The 26,327-nt window shown below is 42.0% G+C and overlaps 1 protein-coding gene and 1 long non-coding RNA gene across 6 annotated transcripts in view; one reads left to right on the top strand and one right to left on the bottom strand.

Moving 5' to 3' along the window:
* Positions 1-21,291, bottom strand: SMARCE1 (SWI/SNF related, matrix associated, actin dependent regulator of chromatin, subfamily e, member 1). 3 transcript variants are annotated; one of them, XM_021067015.2, is made up of 11 exons: positions 21,247-21,291; positions 19,208-19,259; positions 18,989-19,032; positions 15,659-15,763; positions 10,246-10,326; positions 8,505-8,636; positions 8,072-8,243; positions 4,393-4,565; positions 3,768-3,869; positions 2,436-2,646; positions 1-271 (listed from the first exon to the last, which is right to left on the bottom strand). In XM_021067015.2, the coding sequence occupies exons 2-11, from the start codon at positions 19,212-19,214 to the stop codon at positions 63-65; spliced, it is 1,236 nt and encodes a 411-aa protein (XP_020922674.1). In that variant the 5' UTR covers positions 19,215-19,259; positions 21,247-21,291; the 3' UTR covers positions 1-62. The 3 variants fall into 3 exon arrangements, with proteins under 3 accessions (XP_020922674.1, XP_020922675.1, XP_084840794.1); XM_021067016.2 differs by lacking the exon at positions 15,659-15,763; XM_084984668.1 differs by lacking the exons at positions 15,659-15,763; positions 18,989-19,032.
* A 191-nt stretch (positions 21,292-21,482) lies between these two features.
* LOC106505430 (uncharacterized) overlaps positions 21,483-26,327 on the top strand; it is a 101,039-nt gene continuing 96,194 nt past the window's right edge. For all 3 annotated transcript variants that reach the window (XR_014821171.1, XR_014821172.1, XR_014821173.1), the window contains exon 1: positions 21,483-21,602. This is a non-coding gene — a long non-coding RNA (uncharacterized LOC106505430). The remainder of the gene's footprint in view (positions 21,603-26,327) is intronic.

Below are 26,327 nucleotides of genomic sequence, written 5' to 3'. Positions count from 1 at the left end.
TTAAAACGCAAAAAACATTTTCATTTAAAAAAGTATTTAGAACACATAAAACAAGGCAACAGTTATTCTTTTTTCTCGTCTTCTGGTACGGGATCCGTTGGTGGTTCCTCCGCGGTTGCGCTGTTGCTCTCTGAGCCAGTGTTACTGTCACTGGTCCCTTCCTCTGCCATACTGTCCACCCCCTCCTGCCCGCTCTCCTTGTCCTCAGGAGTAGACGTGCCTTCTTCCCCGTTCTGCTGGCTTTCTGTCGTTTCTTCCAGGTGTGTCTCCTCTGCAATCACACATGGTTTTCACTGTTAGTTCCAAGACCCAAGCTTACTCTCCTCACTGTGCTGACAGGCCAGAGCTGCACGTGTGCCTGGCACAGCAGCTAGTGCGACAAGGCACTCTGAGCACGTTTAAAACAATTGGGGGTTGGAAAACCATTTACTTTTTAACTGTAAATTTTGAAATCGAAACACAGATCAAATGTTTTTGTTACAAATTTAGTTCCGAACTTGTGCTATGAGTATAAAATATACATCAGGTTTTGAAGACTAATAAAAATTTCACTTTTCTTTAAAAACATGTCAGCAGTAGAAATTCGAATTACAGTGACTTATATTCCTACGGGACAGTGCTGCCGTGCAATGCTCGCACTGGATGAGTGTGAAAGCCGGTGTGGAAATGGTTTTAAGTCTGCTATCTAAGGTACTTTGTTAAAAGTCACCCTGGGCTGTTTCCTGCTAGAAATCAAGAGCATGAGGTTTTTCACTCTAATAGGCCCCAACAATTTTCTGCAGTCTCTCCCCCTTCGGCTAGAAGGATAAATGCGAGTAAGGACCCACAGGCACTCTCTCTTCATAGGCTATAAAAGAGACGCAGAGGACTGAGTGTTTCTAGTTGCAAAATGAGCAAAAGAACCATCCTCTAATCTCAAGCTCCTGCTTTAACCACAAAAGGTGTTCATGCTCCAAACCAGTTAAGATAAACTTGTTCACACAAAACAGAAAACGGCTCAGATAATGAAACTTAAAATCTGACTATCTGAAATATTAATCTGCTGAATTAAACTGTGTAGAATTATCTGGTAAAGTGGTTATATTCCATTTAATGTTTTCCAGATATCAAATCGGAAGTCGTCAGTTGAGAACCACGTATGCCTGTGGTCCCTCCCACTTCTTGTAATGATGGTCCCGGCAGCCTTGCTTTTTTTTTTTTTTGCATTTCTAGGGCCGCGCCCATGGCATATGGAAGTTCCCAGGCTGGGTGGGGGTTGAATCAGAGCTGTAGCTGCCGGCCTACACCACAGTCACACAGGATCCCAGCCGCATCTGTGACCTACACCACAGCTCATGGCAACACTCGATCCTTAACCCACTGAGCAAGGCCAGGGATCGAACCCATGTTCTCATGGATACTAGTTGGGTTCGTTACCACTGAGCCATGTCGGGAACTCCCCGTTTCCCATACTTTCAGCTCAGTCCTTTGTATTACGCAGTGCACTGAGCAGGGTTAAAACATGCCATAAGGTAGGGTCCTCTCAAAATTTCAAGCAGTATCTATTTAATCAGTACCTCAGGTAAGCCTTACATGTTACTGTTTGCCTTGAGGAATGCTTTTCATCAGGAAAAATCAGTAGATCTGGAAGTCTGAATTCCTCCAGGAGGGAGTCAACAAACACTTACTGCTTACTGCGAAGGCTAGTCAATATATTTTGGGTTTTGTGGGCCAGGCAGTCTCTGCCGAAACTACCCAACTCTACTGCTGTAGCCCCAGAGCAGCCACAGACAATATGTAAACAAATGATTCCAACAAAACTTAATTTACAAAAACAGGTGGCAGGCAGGATTTGGCTGCAGGTTTTATTTGCCCAAGCCTGTTCTAAGACACCAAAGATGACTTAAGAGCAATGACCACATCTTGTTTGAATAACTTCCGCAAAAAGGTTAAAATCTTGAGTGTTTACACCACATCAAATCCAGTTATATGCTTTTATGTACATTTTCTTATTTATCCTTTAGAATTCTCTCAGATACAGGAGCTAGAATGCTCAGAAATGAGGAAACTAAGACTAAATAATTTCCCCAAAGTCACAGTGCTAGCAGTGGTGCAGCAGCAGTAGACCTAGATCTGTCTGTATCCTTAACCGTTTATAGCATCACGCTTCATATTCTCAAGCCAGGGAATGACACGAATCAATCCAGGCAAAGACCTCAAACAGCAACACTAAAGACAACACATCACTGCTGTTTTGAACCAAAACCATCGGTTTAAGTGAATCTACTGTGAGAGGTTAAGATGTGCAAAGAAGTGGGAGGGTCAGATGGAGAAGAACTCAAGAGGCAAGATTAACAGAGCGATGTCCGAGCAGCACCGAGAAAGGGAAAGCGGAATTAAAGACAGCGGGAGAGACCCTGGGTTGACCTTCATGGTGGTGTGACCTGGCAGGTTACCTGTCTCCACTGGCATGCTTTCGTCTTCCTTCTTTTCTTCCGTCTTATTAGCTGCTTGCTCTTCCTCAGGAACGATACTGCTCTGGCTGCGCTCGGCTTGCTCGGCTGCCTCTTTCTCCCTTTCCTCCTGCCTTTTGCGAGCCTGTTCCTCGGCCTGTGCAATTTCAGCTGCAATTTTTTCCATATCCACTTCTACTTTCAAACCACACAACTAATAGAAAACAAAACCCAAGAAGCTCTCTTAGTGATGTTCTTTCCTCATAATCTCTGAACCAGAGACACTGTCTCAAAAGTGAGTTTCCTTGGCTAAGAACTGTACACACGTATAAGGCAGAAAAAAAGAAGCTGGAGGTCTTCTCTGAAGCTCTCAGGTCTGCAGAAAAAGTTGCCCTCGCAGCCATGTGACATCAAGGATCACAGGAGAGGGAGTTCCTGCTGTGGCTCAGTGGAAACAAATCCAACATCCATGAGGACACAGGTTTGTTCCCTGGCCTTGGTCAGTGGGTTAAGGATCCGGCATTGCCAGGCGCTTCAGTGTAGGTGGCAGATGTGGCTTGGATCCCGAGTTGCTGTGGCTGTGGTGTAGGCCAGCAGCTGCAGCTCCGATTCGACCCCTAGCCTGGGAACTTCCATATGCTGTGGGTGCGGCCCTAAAAAGACCAACAAAAAAACCAACCCCCAAAAAGTACTGTTTTATATACAAACCTCCCATTTTATATTTCAGGCTGCCAAACATTACTTTTAATGTCTTAAAACAAAGTACGGAGTTCCCGTCGTGGCTCAGTGGTTAATGAATCCGACTAGGAACATGAGGTTGCAGGTTCAATCCCTGGCCTCGCTCAGCGGGTTAAGGATCCAGTGCTGCCGTGAGCTGTGATGTAGGTCATAGACGCGGCTCGGATCCTGCGTTGCTGTGGCTGTGGTGTAGGCCAGGCAGCAACAGCTCCGATTAGACCCCTAGCCTGGGAACCTCCATATGTTGTGGGTACAGCCCTAGAAAAGACAAAAAAAAAAGTACAAATTGTGAACTACAGCTAATGAAGACCTTTAATGAAAAAATTGCAAAAAAAATGAAAATAATTTATGACTGCCTGAGTGTACATTAAAACATCAGAGGGTTCTAGAGTCCAAGGCCCAGTACATACGTGTACACTACATGATATTTCAAACATATTGTAGTTTTGCCAGAAAATGGGAATTATTTTACCGTGCAAACATCTTACCAGTTATAGCAAAGTTAACACTGTTTCAAAGTGAACAACGTTCCTTAAAAACACTCTTTTCGGAAAAAACACAGTGATAAAAGCATAATTAACATATTAAAACTGATACCCTTTTAAGTTCATTATTAAATGAATCTGTGCTTTCCAGGAATTTCCTCTTCTTTTCCTGATGTCGCTCCTCTATTTGAAGAAGTTCAGCTTCCAGCTTTCGCTGTAAAACATATGACCAGGCTTTGTTACTACCGAGTATCTTCTCGAGAGCAAATATCAAACACAGAAAATCTTCTTTTTTTAAGAGTCCATACTTTCTCATAGTGGGATAGATGTTTTGAATTTTTCATTTAAATTATTTATCACATGTGTCCAGCTAAGGTTTAAAAAGTGTGAAATGCAGTGGAGAGGAACGACTGAGAGGTACATGTTGAGGCATATGGTTTCTGGCCTCAGGGATTTCTATGGAAAAAAATATTTATGACAGCCGTAGAAGTTATTAGGATGTCTCAAAATTCTTAATGCAAATACTTTCTCTGCCAAAAGGCTCTGTCACCGTTTTAATGACAAACTTATTAAATCTCTGGGAAACTTAGCTACTCCCTCAAGCCTCTTCCCCGAATCAGGAACAGGTCAGACTGAACATAAATTTAAGAGGCACACGGACGCATGGTACAGAATCAGGTCGCCTGGCACCTGTGGCCTAGGCACATTTTATTGTACCAAATGGTCTGTGACTTTACCTGATGAACCATTAAGGACTGGACCTGTCGTTTGAGGACCTGCATTCTAGCTGTTGTGACAACAGACCGGACGTCTGGCACCACACTCTCACTGAGGATTTCACTGATGAGGCGGTGGTTTCTCTGGAAACGGGCAGTGGCTGTATGCTTCATTGAAAAGCCATCATCATAATCTGGAAAAAACAAGATGATCTGGAAATCAGGTCACCAGTAACCGTAACTGGGAGCGTGGAACAAGGTTAACTCTTAATTACCAAGGAGCCAGGGCCCTCACTGGTCTAACAAGTGGGCCTACAAGGCATCCAGGGAACACTGGGGCAGCCATTTCATCATCCCACATAGGATACACTGGCTAAGGCACTGGTTTTTCTCACCAAGTCTTTAAGTGATGGTGTGAGTCTGAGACGGCCTGGCTGAAGCACAAATGAGATATAACCATGTGTCTTTGGCCTCGAAGTTGACTGAAGACTGCCCGTGAGAGCAAAACTGAGCTTTCTGCCAAATGTTTTGCTTTCTGGGTACTAATTTAAGGCCTTTACAACTGATGATACATAGCAACTAGCTGGTGTCTTTGTTACCACAGCACTTTGAAGTAATGAAAATGACCACTGCAGAGAAAACAGTATCTCCAGCAAGATTCCCCAGACTGGCATATATATTTTATTAGATTAAAAAACCACTAAGGCCTTAAACATGTTTAATTCTAAATTTCACTTTTAATTTTAAACGACACACACACACGTTTGTTAGTGTACAAAGGTATTACACATTGTTGTCATCCACTCAAATATGTTCATAAACGTATAGTTTAGATCTGGCTTATAAGCTTATTTATTTTTTATTTTTATTTTCTTTTGTGGCCACTCCTGCGGCACATGGAGATTCCTGGGCCAGGGATTGAATCTGAGCTGGAGCTACAACCTATGTCACAGTTTCAGCAATGCAGGATCCTTAACCCACTGTGCTGGGTTGGGAATCGAGCCTGTGCCTCCACAGAGACAAGCCAGATCATTAACCCATCGTGCCTCGGGGGGGGCTTGGGGGGGGACGACTCCCTATATGCTTGCTTTTAATAGCTATCACACCAGTGTGGCCTTAATCTCAACCGCTACTCTACTACTACTAGCTGTTGACATATCTGTGAACAACCTCTGCTATTATTTACTTCATATTTTTATTTACATCAACTTACTTTAAAAAAAAAAAAAGAGCTTATCTGGTTATGAGCAATACACATTAAAACAAAAGTTCCTCTCTGAATCACCTAACCATCTCAGGGTGCCATCAGGGGTGGGGACCACACTTTAGGTAACTCTGCTACAAAGGCCCAGGTTGTGCTGCAATGTCATAGCTTAGCGCCTCCCTTAGCATCTGGTTCCTAAGCAGTTTCTAAAGCTCTTCTTACCATAACCACCACTACAAGAACTGTTGTGTAAATTGCTTTTTGTCTCAAGAAATTTCTTTAGAATATATATACCTGAAATTCAAATTACTGAAATAAAAGGTCTGATACTTTTACTTCTTAAGGAAGAGTTTTTCATATTCACAGTTAAGACCAAATATGGTACCTCTGTGCTAGGTTATCCATCTAGGTTTCTTCTGTTTTCTCCTTTTGTTTATATGTCCCCAGTGCTGACCACTGGTAGGGGAAATAAACTCTTAGCAATTTGGGCCTGTCTTTCCTTGCACTTTAGTTGTCTGATTTTTGGGTGGAGGGGGGCTTATATTTTCTAATTCACCAGGTATTTACTTTATGTCATGAATACTCTCTGGAATGTCAGTTAGAAGGACCTTCACTGTCTTGTGTGGATAAGACTGCCTTTGTCTGGTAGGCCTCTCAAGAGTCTTTGTTAAAGAAGTTAGCAGCTGTTTTACTCCTAGACATGCTGTCTTTCTCTTGGTTTTATGTACATTTCCACCTCCCAAGTCGGCTTCTTTCTGCTCAGTTCTGAGGGAAAAGGTCTAAGGTCTAAAGTCATTCTTATCCTGACATCTTAATTATTACCACCTTTCCTTACCAGCAGCTTTGAGATCCTATCCTTTTTTTTTTTCTTTTGTCCTTTTAGGGTCGCACCTGTGGCATATGAAGGTTCCCAGGCTAGGGGTCTAATCAGAGCTGAAGCCACTGGCCTACACCACAGTCACAGCAACATGGGATCTAAGCCGTATCTGCAACCTACACCACAGCTCACAGCCACGCCAGATCCTTAACCCACTGAAGGAGGCCAGGGATCGAACCTGCAGCCTCATGGTTCCTAGTTGGATTCTTTTCCCCAAATCCTTCCAAATATTTGTAGACTGTATTTTCTTCTACTTTTCAGTTCTGTATGTTTCCTGCATTCATTATCCAATTTGAGCAATTAAAGTCTGCACACACTAGTGTGTCTCTAGCTTGTCGGATTCTGCTTAACATGCTCAACTGTTTCTATTCCCTATCCTATTCTTATTAAATTACTGTATTTTGTATTTATAAGAATATCTGTCAATATTGTTGTCCATTTGAAAAAAAACCCAGTTTTTTTTTCTTGCCTGTTATATTGGCGAATTCATGTCTTTAGGTGGTATTCTTGCTTTTCTTTTTTTTTTTTTTTTTGTTTCTTTTTATGGGCACACCTGTGGCATATGGAAGGTCCCTGGCCAGGGGTGAAATCAGAGCTGCAGCTGCTGCCTATGCCACAGCCACACCAGATCTGAGCCACATCTGCAACCTACACCATAGCTTGTAGCAAGGCCAAATCCTCAACCCACTGAGCCAAGCCGGGGATTGAGCCCACGTCCCCAGAGACAACACTGGGTCTTTTACCTGCTGAGCCACCATGGGAACTCCTCTATGACTTCCTTTCTTAAAAGTCTCTTTTTTAAGTGCTTACAAGCTTCTTCTTTGTCAATATTATTTAAAAATGGGATCTTAAATTATTTTCTTGATGTTTCTGTTGCTTGTAGCTAGAGCGTCCAACCTTTCCCACATCACAGCAGCACACAAAGGAAATATTATTTGCATAGCACGCTTGCTATGTGGATGAGCACACTCACAGCTGGAGGTAGCTGGCTCTGAAGCTCCTTGCAACTTCAGACCCTGCATGGCTGCAGAGAACCAGAGGTGCAAGAGCACACCTGCGAACTCTTCACAGCCTGCCAATCAGGAAACTCTGCTGTGTGTGTGTGTAAAATTTGTATGTGTGTGCCCTCACATGCCAAAGTGTTGTTGTGAACTGTATTTGTGAAGTCTAGCTGGATTTCTGAATTTGCTAGAAGAGAGTTCATAATGCCTCTGCCCACTCATTAACTTTCTCCCTTAAGAGTCTTTAATTCAGCCAATTTAGGGAACCAGTAACAAAGCAGAATCTAACTTGAAGGCATTTAGCTTTTTAAAGCATTTGAGGAAAAATTCTGATTGTGACTAAAAAAACCTTTCATGCATTCTGAGTACAAAGATTTTGATAAATGATAAATAGTTTCGCTATTTTCCTTTTTTCAGTTTTTGTTATTTTCTGCACGAAAAAAGGGTATCTCTTTTTCTTGTGGGAAATTCACATACAAGTCTTAAGAATTATCCAAAATATTGAAATGGCACTTAAATTATGCTTTGTTTTCCATTTAGAATAGGAACTAAAACTTAAGAGCTTTCTCATATTTCAATTTCCAGAGAAAGCATCAACGAAACCCCACTTTTTTTTACCATCTGGATCTTCAGCAGGCTGAATGCTCATGTAAGGTTCTCCTTTCTCCATGCGAGACTGCCTCTGTCGACTTTCTTCCTCTAAAGCAGCTTCTGCACGACTTTTTGCATTTATGTAAGCGAGGTATGCGGGGGAATTGTGATAGGCCTTCATAGATTCATTGTACTCTATCTGAAATTCAAATTTTTTCAGTTTTAGAATTAACATTTTGTAGGTTACATCATCTCATCTGAATATCAAAAGACATGCTAATAATCTCCTTTTTACAGACAAGGAGTCTGAAGTCAAGGGAAATTAAGTGACTTGACCCAGGCAGACAACGCCTCAGTGTAGCCTCCATCCTCAGATGGGATTTTACGTTTCTTTTATAAACAATAAGTGTATGTTTATGAATTCTACATTGTACCCATCCCACTATAGTCCCCATTCTACCTTTTCTGCTTCGTATTCGTTTAAATATTCTTGTTTTTCTTCATCAGTGAGATCTCGCCACATGCCACCAATAATCTTGCCAATCTCCCACAACTTTAGGTCAGGGTTGGAAGCCTTTACTTGGTCCCAGACCTTGAAAAGGAAAGAGTTGAAATTTTAGTATCGATGCCTACTAAGACACAGATCTTTAAAAATACTTTAAAAAAATTTTATGGCTGCCCTTGTGGCATATGGAAGTTCCTGGGCTAGGGAGTGAATCCAAGCCACAGCTGCAACCCATGCCACAGCTGCAACCTACGCTGCAGCAATCATGGATCCTTCAACCCACTGGGCTGGGCTGGGGGTCGAACCTGTGCCTCCACAGTGACCCATGCCACTGCAGTCCGAATCTTAACCTATGGCGCCACAGTGGGAACTCTGTACTTCTTAATATAGAAACCTTTAGTCAACAACAAAAACACTAAGTATCAAATCCCTGGGTTCTCATAAACCCGCTGTAACAATCATCAAGAGTTCTCCACTGGAGCTTGGACCCCTCCAATCACTGCAGACACTTACAAAGAGCTAACTCCCTAACAGTCTACTTCTTCCTAAAAACTCAGGAAAGCTTAGCAGGAATGTGGTTACTTTGCATAAGAGAATACACCATCTCGTCAAACACATACACAACAATTATGACCAAAGACTTAAATATTTTTAAATAGTGGTGAAAACAGCTAAATGTTCTTGTCTTTAATAAAGATATCAGCTCTACCATTATTTTATTTTTTATTTTTTTTTGCTTTTTAGGGCTGCACTCGCGGCATATGGAGATTCCCAGGCTAGGGGTCCAATTGGAGCTAGGGCTGCTGGTCTATACCACAGCTGCGGCAACATCAGATTTGAGCTACGTCTGTGACCTACACCACAGCTCATGACAACAACGGATCCTTAACCCACTGAGTGAGGCCAGGGATCGAACCCAAAACCTCATGGCTCCTAGTCGGATTCGTTTCTGCTGTGCCACGACAGTAACTCCTCTACCATTATTCTGAAGTAATACATGGAGTTCGCATCGTGGCTCAGTGGTTAACCGACTAGTGTCCATGTGGACGCGGGTTAGATCCCTGGCCTTGCTCAGCAGGTTGAGTATCTGGTGTTGCTGTGAGCTCTGGTGTAGGTCACAGACACAGATCAGATTGTGAGTTGCTATGGCTGTGACACAGGTGGCAGCTACAGCTCCGATTCGACCCCTAGCCTGGGAACCTCCGTATGCCGTGGGTGGGGCCCTAAAAAGACAAAAAATAAATAAGCAAATAAATAAAGTAATACAGAGGTTCATCACCCCTCCCCCCCCGAAGAAGAAAAATTCAAGGAAGCACGAAAAAAATAAAAATTACCATAGGCTTATATTTAGAGAGAACCACTGTCTTCTAGGCTTTTTTTCCCCTTCAAACTAACATGAAGTTGCTACTATTTTTATAAAACTAAGATACTAATACATGTTGTCTAGTATTCCTTTTGTCATGTAACATGTTTCTCATGTCACTAAATATTTTCCCAAAGACTTATTTTAACCGTTTATTAAATCAAGTTCTTATTGGATTGCAGTTCTGGAATTTTGAAATCAGAACTAATTTTCTTTAAAGACTGCAATTCTTTATCCTTTCCTCTGATCATGCACCAAAAAGCTGGCTAAGCCAGTCTGAAAGCTGATAAAGCAACGAGGCAGTCCACTTCTTGCTGGCTCCTGGGCACCTACCTTTCTGCTGTACCTCATGTAGGGCATCAGCGGCTTATCTGGTGGCTTTGGGGGTTTTGGAATCGTAATACCAGAGGATGCCTACAAAAGAGTTAAACACATTCATTACTCAGTTGCAAGAAGCTCACCAGCAAACTGAAAAGAGAGCCCCTTAAAAAATTCTAATGCGCCTTTCTTCTACTCGTCCATGGATACAAGAGTCTTAGATTTTCTTCACTGAAAATAGCTATCACTGCAAATTCAGAAATGTTCGCATCAAAAGAAAACAAAGAAAAGGACTTGGAGCACATAAGTTTTTGATACGTTACTTAGCAGTTAACTGCCACTGCTTTGACAACTTGGCTGTAAGAACAAATAAAATATTACACAATAATCCATACAGCAAAAATATATGGTTATACACAGCAAATGCCTCAGACTTAGGACATTACCTGGCACCCTTTTATTTTGCTGAATTTACCGTTAAGACATACAGTCAACACTTGATTATCTCACCGGAAGCTGAACTCCTTCAGCTCTTATCACTCCCCGCACTGCCTACCGGGACTACGGACTATTCGTACTGTTTCAGGGACGCAGCCCCGCATCAACAATAGCCACCTCGAGCTCTACTTCCTAGGTTCGAACATGGAAAATGAAAAGAACTTAGCTCCTCCACTCTGACTAGAGATTTTTTATCTTTCTTAAAGTTCAACGTGGTATTAATAGTGCTTTCTTATAAAGGAGATCAAGAAGTGTGAACTGAAGTCACGCCTTTTTTTTTTTTTTTTTAGTCATAATCACTGTGTAGGAGCGAATCAGTGTATCAGGTTTACCAGGAACAGAGAAATGGCAGAAACAGGGCTCGATTAAGTTATTTTTGAGAATTTTCTATCAAGAATTTCCACTAGGTTAAAAAAAAGAAAAAAAAGAAAAAAATTCTGGTTTCGTGGGGAAGACAGAGGGAGGAAGGGAAAGGAAAAGAGAAGAAAAGGAGAATGAAAAATAGTTTTTAAAAAGGTAAAGAAGAAAGAGGGTGAGCAAAAAAAAAAAGGAAAAGAAAGAAAGGAGAGATCAGCTCTTTCGAAGGGCTCAGTCTAGGCAAGAGACACCAGACAGCTCCTAGCGGGCACCCCACCATCTCCAAGGCAAGGGTGCCTGCTTCTGAACCCAGTTTCATCTCTATGCATGTGGTTGCATTTGATCCAAGGTCCCCGAATCAAGTCAGGGCTGAATCACATCTGTTTCCCCAAATTTCTGAGAGACTCCTGATACTGATTCTTCTGGCCCGGCTGGAGGGAACAAACAAATGCTGGCTTCACACTAATATCAAAAGACAGGAATCAGCAACTCCCTTTAAGGAAACCAAGGTGACAGTCTGTTCCCTTGCCCTGAACGATGCTGCTGTGATAAAACCCAAGGGAAACTCCTCCATTCTGGGCTGAGACCCCAATCATAACCTTAGTGTTCAACCAAGGGCTCAGGGACTGGCGGGTCTGTATCCCCCTCCCCAGCTGCCGAACACTGCTTCTTCCTGGGGGGGAGGTTTCCCTTCATCCCTATAGACCTGCCAATAGCTCTGCTTCTTCATACGTGGACTTATATGAAAGTATGTCACCCTGGAAGCAGTATTTCCTCTCTTCCCACTCCTCCCATGTATTCTTACCACACCTCCTGCTGATGCCCATGGACAGAGCTTGTTTTTTTAGCCAGCACTGGGCGATGGGGTGAGGTGAGCCACGGGGGAGGGCAACCGTCACAGAGGTGCTATGAACAGCCAGTAAGAGGAGATGTGTCTCAGGGCTGTGGGAGTTCTTTGGTGCGGGGTGGGGTGGGGGGGAAGTTCTACAAAACTAACCTTATGTTATAAATTCAGAGCAAGAAACCCAAGTCTGATTCTTTAGAGTTATTAAAAAGCATTTCCAACTTATATCCAACACAAACCTTCAGAATTCCACGAAGGAGGGTACAAAGAAAGCTGGAATTGGGCCAATAATTAAAGCTGGTATTAACAGTGTTAACAACTTCTCAAAAAAGAGGTAAAGAATTCCAAAACATCTATGTTTAATATGAATTAAAACACTTTAAGAACAAAGTACAGCAATATTTGCTCTTTGATTTTTTTCAAAGAACGGTATTTTAAAACAATGAATTTACTTATTTCTCTTCTGTTCTCCCAAAGGAAGGCACCCAAATCCTTTACAAGGTGAGGTCTTATTCTCATTACACTGATTAGTCAATTTACGAATACAAACCAAAATAAACCAAACCCCAAACAACAACATAAAGTTAAATTCTAGCTGGTTTTCAAGATAAAGGTTGGTATCATTAAACACCTGTAATTTATTAACCATCTCAAACAGACATCTTCCTACAATGTCTCAAACGTTTGTTTCTCCACTCTTTAAAAAAAAAAAATAAGAAAAAAAAGAAAGCAGTTTGCTCTGAACACACTTATAACAACCACTGCTTTGCTATAAACCTCTGGTTTGAGGTGTGAAAACTTGTTGGCCCCTTTATTAAGTGGCCTGGTGGTTATGTTTTCAGAGGGCATGTCTCCTTTTTTCAGCTCTTTCTTTCCCTTGCTGCTCTCAGGAAACCTTTCTCTAGCACAACTGTCCCCCTTTCCCCCTGGCAATGGGTTGGGGGAAAAAAGCCATCACACTCGTTAAGACTGTGCTTACAGGAAGAGGAAGGTCCTGGGAACCTCCGATGAACACAGTCCATGATTTTGTGAAACTGTGGCTACTCAAGAGACTTTTGTTCTTACTTCCCCATTTTTAGCTGTAACTCCGGTAAGATCTTATTTAAAGTTTTCTTCTGGGATGGAATTTCCATGAAGGCACAGAAACAAGCTGCTTTTAACATTTCTGTCTCAGTCTGTTTTCACACTTGTCCTTAAAAGAATGTTTCACATCATCTGATGAAGAACTGACTAGAAGTGAATTCCATCTCATAGCTCCTGTAAGCACCCCAAAAGGTTTCAACACGCCATGTATGCATATATATACACACATATATGGTGTTTATTGTCTAAAAACTACTCAGGTGTACTGCAGTCTTTGGGAAAACATGGTCTGTAGACCCTACAAGAAGCTACTTCACAGGGTGTCACCGACTCATTCCTTCAAATCTATGACTTCAAGCAATTTGCAGACAGTAACACCAAAGGGGAGCGCCCTGCAAAAAGTAACACATTAAGTGGGGTCATCTTAAGCTATACTTTTATAAAAGTCAAAATCAGATTTACTGAGTCCTAACAGAGCTTAAATTAGGGGTATTTTTTAAAAAATTAGTGTAAGACTTTAGGCATAACTAAATTTCTTAGAGAATGACTCAATGACCTGAGAGGTGACTGATAAAGTTGTAGTGGCTGGGATAAACACACAAAAAAACACCCACATTTTCGAGGAGTTTTAGGTTAAGTCTACAGACCACTCAGATTACATTTCAGTCTGGTTTTGAAAGGACAATAGTACAAAGAAAACAACCGTAAAGAACCAGAGCACTAACTTTTCCATGCTCCACAACCCCCCAGACTAATCTACCCTGAAGCTAGTGCCTCCCCTAAACACTGGGGTCTAACATCCCCCAGAAGGAAGGGGGACAAACAGATCACTGGGCCAGACCCTGAGACGGTGACTGCACTTTTCCTTTTCCTTAAGTCTCCACTGAAGGACCTCACTTTATTAACAAAGAATACATCCACAGATACATCCGCGTTCAGTACAAAATGCTTTCAGGAAACAGAAATACAAATGATTCGAGTATTACAGTTACCACCGCTTCTTTTCCATTAACACGGATAATCAAGAGCTGACTGTATAGCGCTACATTAAAATGTGATCATATTTTTATTTACTGCCCATGAATAATTTTCTGTATTAACACGAATGACCCAAAATTGATTCTGCTCCTTGTTTAAATTACAATGTTCTTTATCATTGGATAACTTGGCCGCCCATTACACTTGTGAAATAACACATTCAGGCCAGGGAAAAACAAGTATCGATGCACATAAAAATTGTATGCATTTCGCAATGCATACATACACACACTTGGTCAGAATTCTTTTCAGATACCATGAAATGTGCATGGCACATAAAACTCAATATGCTTATGAAGTACAAATTATGCAAGAAACAATGAAAAATTTAGACAAACAAAACCTATCGAGCTAAGCAATATGCTTACCAAGATAGACATACAGTTGGATAGTTACAAGCTTTCTGCTCTAGCTTTACTACAGGGTGAGAGGGCTTTTTCGAAGTCACACTAAATGAATTACTTTATGAATACAGCAAACAAAAACCAGGTATTAAAAAGTTAACAGCCATTCAGGGTTGTATAAATTCTCATCAATACCACATTCCAATACATGTTGGTATTTGGCTTTTGGATTTATTATTTATTTTTGGTAAATCATCTTTGCAGTTATTTGCTTCTTTGGTATCTAAACCTCCTTAAAGTTTAGATGATTCTCAAATACAAAGTCTGAAGTACATCATCCAATTTTGGTAACTTAGGCTGACCATTTAAATGAAACATACTGGAGTTCCCATGATGGCTCAGCGGAAACAAATCTCATAGTATGTATCCATGAGGATGCAGGTTCCATCCCTGGCCTTGCTCAGTGGGTTAAGGATTCCGTGTTGCCGTGAGCTGTGGTGTAGGTCGAAGACGTGGCTCGGATCTGGTGTTGCTGTGGCTCTGGCGTAGGCCGGCAGCTGCAGCTCCGATTAGACCCCTAGCCTAGGAACCTCCGTATGCCACGGGAGCAGCCCTAAAAAGACAAATAAACAAATAAATAAAACATACTAAGTTTCAGAAATTATATCCCTTATTGTATGGGTTAAAATACACTTCTAGCTCTAGGTATCTATAGTAATTCAAACTGAATTTCATTTGACTTTCATTCTGCAATTCTTCGAAGTGACATAAAAATCTTTTTAACTAGAGAGCAATGAATCTCAGGTCAAATGTTAAATCCAAAAGACAAATAATTATGTGCAGCAATTCAAACTTGTAGGGCAGTCAGCAAAAGCCAGGTATGTAAGCCCAGCCTTTATTAGGAAACTGAATTCTTGAGCCAATTACCTTAAGGGAAAGATACTCTCCATCTCAAAAAGGGCATCTTACCCATAGGAATCCTAGGTTTGTCTACATAAAATATTAGCATTAAGTGCCCAAGGCTTTATCTCTAGCAACCACCAAACAGAATGAATTCTCTTCTTTTACATACATATCCAGATCTCACTATTTTTTTTTGTTTTTCAGTGTAAGATTGCACAATGAATATTTAAAATAATTTAAAAGCCAGGTGAAATTTTCTTTTTTAAATGGCTGTGCTGATGATTCAAAAGGACCTAACTCTGAAGGCATTTCTGGTCAATTCCAGTTGTTTGCCGGATGCTGTAATAGTTGATTCTCCTACCGTGACCCGGCTGTTGGTGCCCGGGTTCCCTCCCAGCCTGTAGTTGTTGTAGGCGAGATGACTGTATGGATTGTATCCCACAAACCCTGGTGTGCTGGGCATTTGCTGATGGAAACAAATGAGACAAAAACACGAATGAGAAATGAGCTCAAACGAGGAAAACACAGAAATGAAAAATGATCTGCATATGGCATGCAAAAGCAACCTGAATTTAAACAAGCAATGATGGATTGTAATTGTTCTTTTTCTTTCATCAAAAAACCAATCTGCAAGTGGTTTTTTTTTTTTGCTCTCTCTTTCTTTCTCTTTACAGGGGCAAGTGGTGTTTGTGTGAATGTGTGGTTGTTTGGGGGGATAAGCAATAGACTGAAGTGTCTCAAACATTCAGGATTACTTTATGGTCCATAGTAGGATATAACAACTTAGCAATATATGTCTGAAATAGGAAAGCTTGAAATGTGATCATCTAGGAGTCTGAAAACATTTTACATGCAAAACAAACTATGATTTATTTGACAATTAATGAATGCTGCCAATGTATTTATCTACCAAAAACAAAAATAGGAAATGGATCACTTTCAATGACAGCTTTAAATCATTTTATACAGTGTGAGAAATGAGAAGAGATTCAAATTAGGAAGCCAGAAGTTGTCAATAGAAAAGAACATATGTGGGATTCAATGGATGTCACATACATGATTTCAAAACAAAGACTTGTAAGAAATGCATGGATTTCACTCTGGGGGTACTGCCTGATCTTTTTAACCCAGCTATTCCTTTACAGGCTTTCTTTTCCATCTCTTCTTTGATCCATCGTCCACAGGTCAATCATGAAAACTCTGCATTTAGTTTTTTTTTTTTTTTTTTTTTTTTTGTCTTTTTGTTGTTGCTATTTCTTGGGCCGCTCCCGCGGCATATGGAGGTTCCCAGGCTAGGGGTTGAATCGGAGCTGTAGCCACCGGCCTACGCCAGAGCCACAGCAACGCGGGATCTGAGCCGCGTCTGCAACCTACACCACAGCTCACGGCAACGCCAGATCGTTAACCCACTGAGCAAGGGCAGGGACCGAACCCGCAACCTCATGGTTCCTAGTCGGATTCGTTAACCACTGCGCCACGACGGGAACTCCCTCTGCATTTAGTTTTAATGTGAACTACTTTTCTAGTAGACAGAGGTGAAATTTCTCATCTAGTTTCCAGATAGCTCTAGCTCTTTCAAACCACAAGTGCTTGTTGCAGCAACAGAATTTTTGGCTTGTGTAAATTATGATGTGATCACAAATGGGCTCTTACACAGCAGTGCCCTGTGTGGTTACTAAAATGACATCCAATGTTCATGAGAATCAAGGTATAAGGCATAAAAAGGATGTAGCAAAGAGAGACCAAAAGTAGGGTATTTTACCCAAGGAAACTCAATCAAAACAAGGGACAGTTATTTCATTTTAACATGCAATTAACAGGATCAGTGCTGAATTGTATAATGTAAAATAAACGTAAAGCATCCCAACTAAGCTGTAGTTGTTATAAACTCAATTTTCTAAAACATGCCACTGCACATATCCGTACTGTCCAAAAGAAAGACATTCCAGCAGATAAAATATTTGATATTCTTTAGAAGAGAACAACTCATCAATTTCTAGTCTATGTAGTTAGAGGAGACGCAAATCAAGCATATATAAGTAGGCAAAACAAAGATGAAGTATCAAAGGCACAAAAGAAATGTATTATTACTTGTAGTGGTACATTTAGGTGGTGGTGGTGGTGGTGGTGGTGGTGGTGATGGTGGTGGTGGTAGAAGAAATGGAAAAAAAAGGAAGGAGGATAACTCGTTTAATATCCATCCTGCTGGATGTCCTAACCCCTAGTCTTCTGTATTTTATGTGTAAATGTGAAATTATAATGGTAAAGAAGTATGACTAAAGAAAGATAAAAATATTCCCTTCTACACTTAAGAAGTCATAGGGTTCGTTTCTGAGCTATTTTTATTATCTCAAAAAAATCAAGTTTGTCTTCAAGATATTAAACACCGTCAGAGGTAGTGTCTGTGTCAAAATGACACCTTCAAAGGCTGCATAAAAAATGCTATTCACTGTTCAACATTATGAGGCAATAACGTAAGAAAATTAAATTAGGGAACTAAAAAAAAAAAAAAAATTGAAACTAAAACATTACAATAATACCATTTCCAAAAATGAAGTACGTGGTTAGCTCTTTGAGGTCAGGAATCTCAATTGTTCAAGTCCACCTGTATAGCCACTAGCAGAGTGCCAAGGAGATGGTCATAAGAAATGTTCTTTGATTTAGGAAAGAAAACAAACCAAACACAGGACTTTAAAATCTACTGGAAGTACCTTTAGAGACTGCATGTTATATAAATTGAGCTGGGAACGTGTGATACAGCATCTTTTTTTAAAAGCATCTTACTAAGGAAAAACAAATTGCTGGCAAACAACAAAACATACAGCTGAGGGTTAGTAAATAAAAGTTTATCTAGTGGAGAAAACAAAATTACACAAGGGTCTAATTAGTAAACTAGCCTGAACTTTAAGGGTAGGGGGTGTGGAAGAAGGGCTAACAGCTTTAGTTAAAGAACTACTTTTGTAGGATATGGTCAGTGTTAACAGTGTTTTGTTTCTGTTTTTAAACAGCAAGGAATCCATTTCAGGAAGGCCTGAATAGTTACTGTTAAATCTGTTTTGTGGACAATTATTTTACATGCTGACCAAGCTGGGTCAGAGCTTGCTGGGTGAAAAAACTAGTTCACAACTATTATTGAGACACTTTGAAACACCAATTCTCAAACCAATAAAATATTGTTTATGGAGTAAAATTCAATAGCAGGATCTGACCCACAGATAATGAAATCCTCACTTGAACAGCTTGAAAATAAAGATTTACAGTAAGTGTTATTAGAGAAGTTTTGTTTGATTTAACATGAAAATTATATATTGACAAGGAGAGAAAAATGTAACCAATTGAAGGTTAGGTTTAGAAATAATGAATGCCAGAATGAGCATTCATTTCATATTAACTTTCAAGACTCTTAAGAGATTAATAAGAAAGAAGTGCTAAACTTGTCACCTATTCCCAATTAAAAAAAGAACTGAGCATAGGAGGTTGGCATTTCAGCAGTATGTTTCTTTAAACATTGGGGCTGGTTCGAGGTAAGATGCAGAGTTATTCTATTTAATAGGAAGCGCTGTTTTTTTTTTTTTAGCTGAATTTTTCATCCTGTTGCTGTGATGACTGAGTGACTGTCACTGGAAGACATCTGGGTTTTTGTATCAAGGCCAGACTTGGCTATTACATTAACAAGAAAATTAAAACTTACTGTTGCAGGAGCTGGGGTGGGAGGTGGGGCATAAGATGGTCTTTCTGTTTGAAAGAAAATAAATAACTTCTTGTAAACAACTGAGATATAATACTATGCAACAAAACTACCAATGGTCCTGTTTTGAAGAAAAAAAATGAGAGTATTTTGGAATTCCCATTTGCTAGGGCATTAGTCTCTTATTAATATAGATTGATAAATATAAAAAATGAAACTTACTTGACATTTTGGAAGATTAAGTTCTCAGTTCCTTAAGAATGAATCTGAGACACTAAAATAAAAAAAAGAAAAAAAAAGAAAAAAAAAGATAATCAAAACTCGGTAAGCAGAAGAGAGAATTTTTCCCTAAAGAAAAGGGTAGTTTAATTGGTATTTCTTAGTAAAATTACATTATCTTCTAGTAATCAAGCTTTTTAAAATTTTTACTAGCCTTTAGGTCATTTGGTTGATCAGAATTAAATGACTAAAACAAATTACTGGGGATATTAAAAAGTAATATTAGGCATGTACTCAAAAGGTTTTGTTTTTTTTTTTTTGGGATACCGAGCCACCTCTTGTATTGAAAACAATTTGCCGATGCCATGGCAATACTTAACCAGATTGATAAAAATATAGTGACAATAGAATGTGATGTATTATCGGGGCCTACCTCAACAAGGCCTACCAGATCAGCCGCAGCTCTGCCTTCCTTTTGGGACAACAACTTCTATTAAAATGGAGCCATATTTTATTCCGGGAGGCAGTGCAAAAGGCAATTGGTGTGGTCATGAACTTTACATTCTCTTACGGTGATAAATAGCTTTATAACTGCTGGGAATACATTTTGAGAGTCTCCCTGAAAAAACTCTTTATTAAACCTTTCAGCCCGTTTCAAAATGTAGCTTCCTCAATGGAGCTTTCCTGACAAATCACTCGTGCAGAATGAATTGCTTCCTCATCTGCACTCCTACCCAATTTACACAGCTCTATGGTATCCTATTAAACCTGTTCACACGGCTAGACTGGAAACAGGGACCATCGAATTCATTATTGTAGTCCCAGGACCCGCCTCAATCCTTGAGGAATTTTGTCTTGGTATTACCAGCCCACTGCGTGACCGTGCACACACGAGCATCTTCCTTACCTCAAAACATATCACACACGGTGCCTACAAAGACATGTCATTTTTTTTTTTTTAAAGGCAAACAACTTGTATGGCTATTGGAGTACTTTCATCCAACATTATGTGAAACAAACATGATTTTAGTTTTTTGCTTCTATTTTGCATTTGAAGGGAATTCCTGAAGCATTATGAATAAGAGGCATGGTGTGGAAAAAAAAAAAAAAAAAAAAAAAAGGTGTTTCTCAATGGCCCGACCTGGGAATCTCCCTCTCTCCTTAAGGAACAGGCAGGAAACTACTGAGTCAGGTGCAGATTTCCTCCCTGCTCACTTTCAGGTAGGCTGTCAACGTCCAGTAGGCCTTGCTGTGGGGAGCCCTGACAATAACTGCCACAGACTCCCTGGTACATCACACTTGATTGTTAATACTTTAAAATTACTGATCTCCTTTGCTAGACTCTAAACTCCATGAGTGAACTTGTACATTTGTCCACCACCGGATCCATCCCTGGATCCGGCGCCTGGCATAAAACCCTAGATAAATATTTGAATACCTTACACCGGGACAGGCTTATTACTTACACCATCTGGTTTCACAGTCACAACTACCAACGAGATGTGTGTATTCCCATTTTACAGAGGAAAAAAAGGGAGTCTCAGCGAGTTTAAGTAACCTGTCCAAAAACACACCGCCAAAAAGCGCCAGAGTTGGGTTTCAAACCCAGGCCAGTCTGTTTCCGAACCACATCGTGAGTCCTCAGCTCGCTGCCTGAAGCAAGGGGAAACAACCTTCCTGGGGGTGAGGAGCACGGGCTTGGCTTGCCCCAAGGGCTTCCTCTGAGGTCGTATCCTTTAGGTTTGTTGTGAAGGATGCACTTGAGCAGCAACTCTACTAAAGAGGAGTGGGCAGGGGTGCTTTGATCAATTTCGCGGGGTTAGTGGAAGGGGCGCATCTGGCCGCTAAGAAGGAGCCCCAGATGGGACTGCTTCCCCACCCTCGCTCCGCTAGGCCTCGGAGAGGCCGCAACTGGCCCCTGGCTCCGGCCCCGCGGCCGAGCCTGAACCCCAGCAACCCCGGGGAACTCCGGGTCCGGCCAAGCCAGGACACCACGCCTCGGCACCCTCCCAACCCAGTCCGGCCCAGTCGGGAACACTCACCCGCGGGCAGAAAAAGCGCCCGCAGCTCCGGCCTCGCTTCCCTTTGTCCCGCGCACGCCCCGCCCCTCGCGTCCGGAGCTTCCGCACTCGCACTTTCAACACTCTTCTGAATTCCTTTCCAAGCCCCACCAGACTCTCTTTAGAAAAATAAACCTTCTCGAGGGGGCGCGGTGGTGCTTAGTACAGTCAAGGATTTTTTTCAGGCTCCATGTGTTCCTCAAAACTCCCCGAATTTGGGCATTTGCCAGCCGGCGCCGATTCGTCACGGCGGAGAGGGCGGAGGTGGCCCGACCGCGGGGCAGGCCCGGACCCCGGGCGGTGAGGAGCTGGAGCGGCAACCGGTGACGCGGCGGGAGGTGCGAGGCTGCGCCGAGGGGAGGTGGGAGCGCGGCCTCGGCTTCCCCGCGCGGGGCCGGAAGGCGGCGGGAAGCGCGCCCGGCCGCGAGCCCCGGAACCACTGTGGCCGCGCGGGCCGCGCGCCACCCGGGCGAGGCTGGGGCTGCGCACGCTCCCGCCTCCGCGGGCTTTTTTTTTTCTTTTCTTTTTTTTCTTTCTTTCTTCCGGTCTTCGTTCCTGTTTCTGTGGGAGCCGGAGTGTATACGTCAACAAGTCGGGGATGGAGGCGTGGAGCGCCCGGTTCGCCGAGTTTGCGTTGTCCCGCGCGCCTCCCAGGGCTGCCTGCCTTAAAGGCCGGGCAGGAGCTTGGCGAAAGCACCGTGGCACTTTTCTAGGTCTCCCAAGCGCGAGCCTGGTGTGACTGGCACAGGTTTCTGATCCAAGGCCCGGAAATGTTAATCCTCTTGCCCCAGGTTGTGTACCCTTGCAGCTCTTGGCAAGGGTCCCTGTCCCAAGGCGCCTTGGCTCATTCGGTTCCCTCCCCTGGGAACGATGGTTTTCACTTTTTAGCTTAAATGCAAGTGACCTTCTGGATCCAGCTCAAATTCTGTTTGTGATGCCCTTCGGAAGCTCTCTTCTCCACCCTTAATCCTTCCTCTAACTCCCAAGGTTCTTTGGTAGCATTATTATAGACTTTACCTGATACATTGTATCAGACCGTCTTTGTCATCTTCCGTTTAACAGGAGAGCCTCCAAAGCAAAGGTTCAGTCTTGATCATCTTGGCATCGCCAGTACCCAGGAGGAGCTTGACTCATTGTCAGATGATCAGTAAACACGTTATGGAGGCAGGTTCTGGCCTAGACCAGGGCTCTTTCTACTAAATCATAAATAAGTTGGTTTACTGAATGGATAGTAGCCTTTCCTTGGATATATAAACACTTGGCCGATGTTGCAGGCCACAGTGGAGGGAGAAGGATCTGAAATTACCCGAAAACACTGTTGACGTTTAGAGTGACTGCGTGAATTCCTCTGCTACCCTTAGCCGCCATCCGCCATCCTGAGTGTGCCATCAGAGACTAGGGCAACTCTAGAAGTCTGCCAAGCCAGAGAACGAGTGACTCTCTGTCTAGTTCTTCCACCTCCAATATTTTTATACTCATGATTAGAGATGAGTGAAATTGAAAAGCATATTGAAGGGAAAGACTGAAAAAGAAATCATCAAAGGATGACGGGCAGCCTGAGTGGTGCTTGTGGTAATGTACACGAAGTTGCTTTTTTAAAATATAAAGGCATTGGAGTTCCCTGGTGGCCTAGTGGTTAAGGACCTGGCATTGTCACCCAGAAAGCTTTGCACACCACAGGCACAGCAAAAGGAAAAAAAGAAAAAAGAAAAAAAAATACACCCTCCCCCCACACACATACATATGTATTCATTCCTGGGTGCTAGGAACAAAGCATGCTAGTGGGAAATGGGTGGCACAAAGATGGTGGAGAAGGGAAGAAGGGGATCTCAGAGGAGCAGTGACATCGATATCTTTCTCACCTGGTCTGTAATCAGATGTCACTTTCTCAGATTTTTCCTGACCTATTTAAAATTGCAACTCATTGGCCAATCTCCACTCTATTCATGGTCTGTGCTTTGTTTTTTTCTACAGTGGTTATCACCACCCAACATAGCCATTATGTGTTTATTTTGTTGTCTTTTTCTTCCCATCAGAATGAAAGCTCCTTGAGAGTGGGGACTTTTGACACCTAGATGCTCAACATTTGTGGGGAGATACTTGAGTGGCTATCTCATTTTCTTCTCTTTCGTCTTTCTCCAAAGATTTGCAAAATTAAGAAAGGAAGTATATAGACAAACTATTACAGAGAAAGCCCTAGAAATTAAGACCAAAGAGTGAAATATCAGAGTTCCCATTGTGACTCAGTGGAAATGAACCCAGCTAGTATCCATGAGGATGTGGGTTCGATCCCTGGCCTCATTCAGTGGGTTAAGGATCTGGTGTGGTATAGGTTGCAGACGTGGCTTGGATCCCATGTTGCTGTGGCTGGCAGCTATACCTCTGATTTGGCCCCGTGCCTGGGAATTTCCATATGCTGCCAGTGTGGCCCTAAAACAAACAAACAAAAAACAAACAGTGAAATATCCAGCAGGATGGACTCTACTTACACTGAGTTGCTGTTTTTTTCCCCCCAGGCAAACATGGGGACATAGGACCTTGTGTGTACAGGGATATTTATGGGGACCACAGGACAGACTTTTGGAATGGTGATTATTCCTGGAAAATATGGGGTGCATCATTAATATGACTGTTTACGCTGCATGTAACTGTAAAGTTGAGAGCCCTTGCAGGTGCCTAATGGTAAACCCCAGAGATAGTCTTAGGACCAAGTAGTTTAATTTTCTTTCTGGCAGCAAAATCCAGAAACTTGGCCTGCTTTCCTCTCTGATGCTGTTCAAACTTCCTTAAGGGTCGTCTTCTTTCCAACCAGGGAAGCCAGAGCTACTAAGTGATTAAGCTGGGACTGAAACCCAAATGTCTTTGATTTCTTTCCATAGTGCTATGGGGAGAAGCTGGGAGGGAGACATTTGGGGGCAAAAGAGAACCATGTCTGGGAAGGAAGAAGAGGAGAGCATGGGAGACAACAAGGAAAAACCCATAGTCCTTGGACTCCTAGTAGTCCGTGAATTGGCTCTAGGAGGTTTATTCCTTTAAAATCCTTTAGAATTGTACAAAATTTTTAGGGGATTTTTCTTCTTTTTTTCTTTCCAAAACAGAGGGTTTCAAGTTGAACAGAGAGGTCTGTGACTCAAAAAAGATTTTGTTTTTTGGCGGTTTTTTTGGTCTTTTTTTTTTTTTTTTTTTAGGGCCACACCTGAGGCATATGGAGGTTCCCAGGCTAGGGGTCAAATCGGAGCTGTAGCCGTTGGCCCAAGGATCCGAGCCACGTCTGCAACCTACACCACAGCTCACAGCAATGCCAGATCCTTAACCCACTGAGCGAGGCCAGAGATGGAACCTGTGTCCTCATGTAGTCAGATTTGTTTCCACTGAGCCACAACTGGAACTCCTCAGAAAAGATTTTGAACCAAACACTGAGCCATGCAATTTACCTGTAGTTCATTTAGTGCTGCTGTTCAGCTGTTTGGTGTTTGGTTTGTTCTACTTTCATGTCATCTCCAGTGAGCTGATACAAGTAAGTGCTCTTGTCCTTCTCTCACTCTGTCTCTTTTTTCTTTTTCAGCCGCACCGTGGCAAATGGAAGTTCCCAGATCAGGGATCGAATCTGAGTTGCAGCAGTGACCTATGCCTCAGCTGCAGCAACACCAGACACTTAACCTGCTGTGCCACAATGGGAACTCCTTGTTCTTCTCTTTTTAAAATGGATTTTTTTCCCCCTTAAAATAGGGAAAGGGAGGACAGAATTCTGTCTGAGCCAATTCGCTTATAAAAGTCTGGCTATAGGAAAAACTGTGAAATAAGCTAGTTTCCTCAGCCATTTCTGTGAAAGAAGTGATGGCTGTTTCAGTTGCTGTCACTAGAAACAGTTATGAAATATTGAAAGCCATTTCCAGGACTGAGTGATTAATGATCTTTTCTAGACTTTGACAAAGTATAGCTTGCTTTTTTTTTTTTTTTTTAGGGCCGCTCTGGGGGCATATGGAAGTTCTCAGGCTCAGGGTTGAATTGCAGCTGCAGCTGCCGGCCTACACCACAGCCACAGCAATGGGGGATCTGAGCCTCGTCTGCAACCTACACCACAGCTCATGGCAACACCAGATCCCCGACCCACTGAACCAGGCCAGGGAGTGAATCTGCATCCTCTTGGATACTAGTTGGATTCCTTTCCACTTTGCCACAACGGGAACTCCCAAGTATGGTTTGCTTTTACAGCTTTCTGCATTGCCATCAAAACACCTGGGGATTTGGGACATGAACTTTGACATGTGGAGTGAAAACAGAGGAAGTATTTGAAAACAGGGTGGTCCTGGAGAATCTAGGGAGTGGTCTGTCATCCAAAGATAACCATAAATAACCCCCTTATTTGAGGGTTTAGGGCAGGTCTCAGCAAACTGCAGGTGCTGGCCAGATCCGGGCTGCCTCCTGTTTTTATAGTCTTATTACGACACAGCCATGCTCACTTATTTGCCTATTATTTGTGTAACAGCTGTTTTCAGCTGCAAGGGCAGAGGTGTATAGTTGCTACAGGGAGTGTATGGCCTGAAAAACCTAAAATAATTGCTATGTAGGTTTTTAAAAGTTTTCCAACCCTTGTCTTGGGTCTAAGTGGGTGAGGGAAACTGGAAAAGACTCGTACTGATTTGCACATATGCCTTATGTCAAAATGTTTGTTTGTAGTGTGCTCATGAATATTGGCAATCTGTGTGTACATGATGGCCCTAAATTATAAACACAGAACCAAATTCTACCCTATGCACGAATTTTCATTTCATGTGTTGCTAATTTGAGTAATGTGTGTATGCATATTATTTAAAGTTTATTTCTGGCCCCTGCCCCAGAACACCATTCCATTTGAAAATTTCAGATTATTTTAAGCATTTTTCTTTTTGACTTTGGAGAACATTTTGTGTTTTAAACTGTCATGGTAGAACAGTTCAAATTGAGTAACTCATTGGAAATGAACAGTTCTTCTGGCAGTAATTGAAGAATTTAAAAAATTCTCTTTACCTCTTGTGTTTTGAAGTATTAATTACTGTCAGCTATCACTGTCCTCACAAATT

Source organism: Sus scrofa, chromosome 12 (genome assembly GCF_054392235.1).
Source record: "Sus scrofa isolate SSC_HxYL_T2T_F1_AM1 chromosome 12, Sscrofa_HxYL_maternal_Yorkshire_Landrace_v2.0, whole genome shotgun sequence".
NCBI lineage: Eukaryota > Metazoa > Chordata > Mammalia > Artiodactyla > Suidae > Sus > Sus scrofa.
Note: the sequence above shows the minus strand (reverse complement) of the source record. Positions and strands in the feature narration are given on the sequence as shown.

Excerpts from the sequence above, each read along its gene's own strand:
- SMARCE1 (XM_021067015.2), bottom strand. Across the intron at positions 15,764-18,988 it reads CCACCCCAGCTCCTGCAACA|CAAATGCCCAGCACACCAGG; the intron begins GTAAGTTTTAAT and ends TGTTTCCATCAG. Across the intron at positions 272-2,435 it reads AAGCATGCCAGTGGAGACAG|AGGAGACACACCTGGAAGAA; the intron begins GTAACCTGCCAG and ends GTGTGATTGCAG.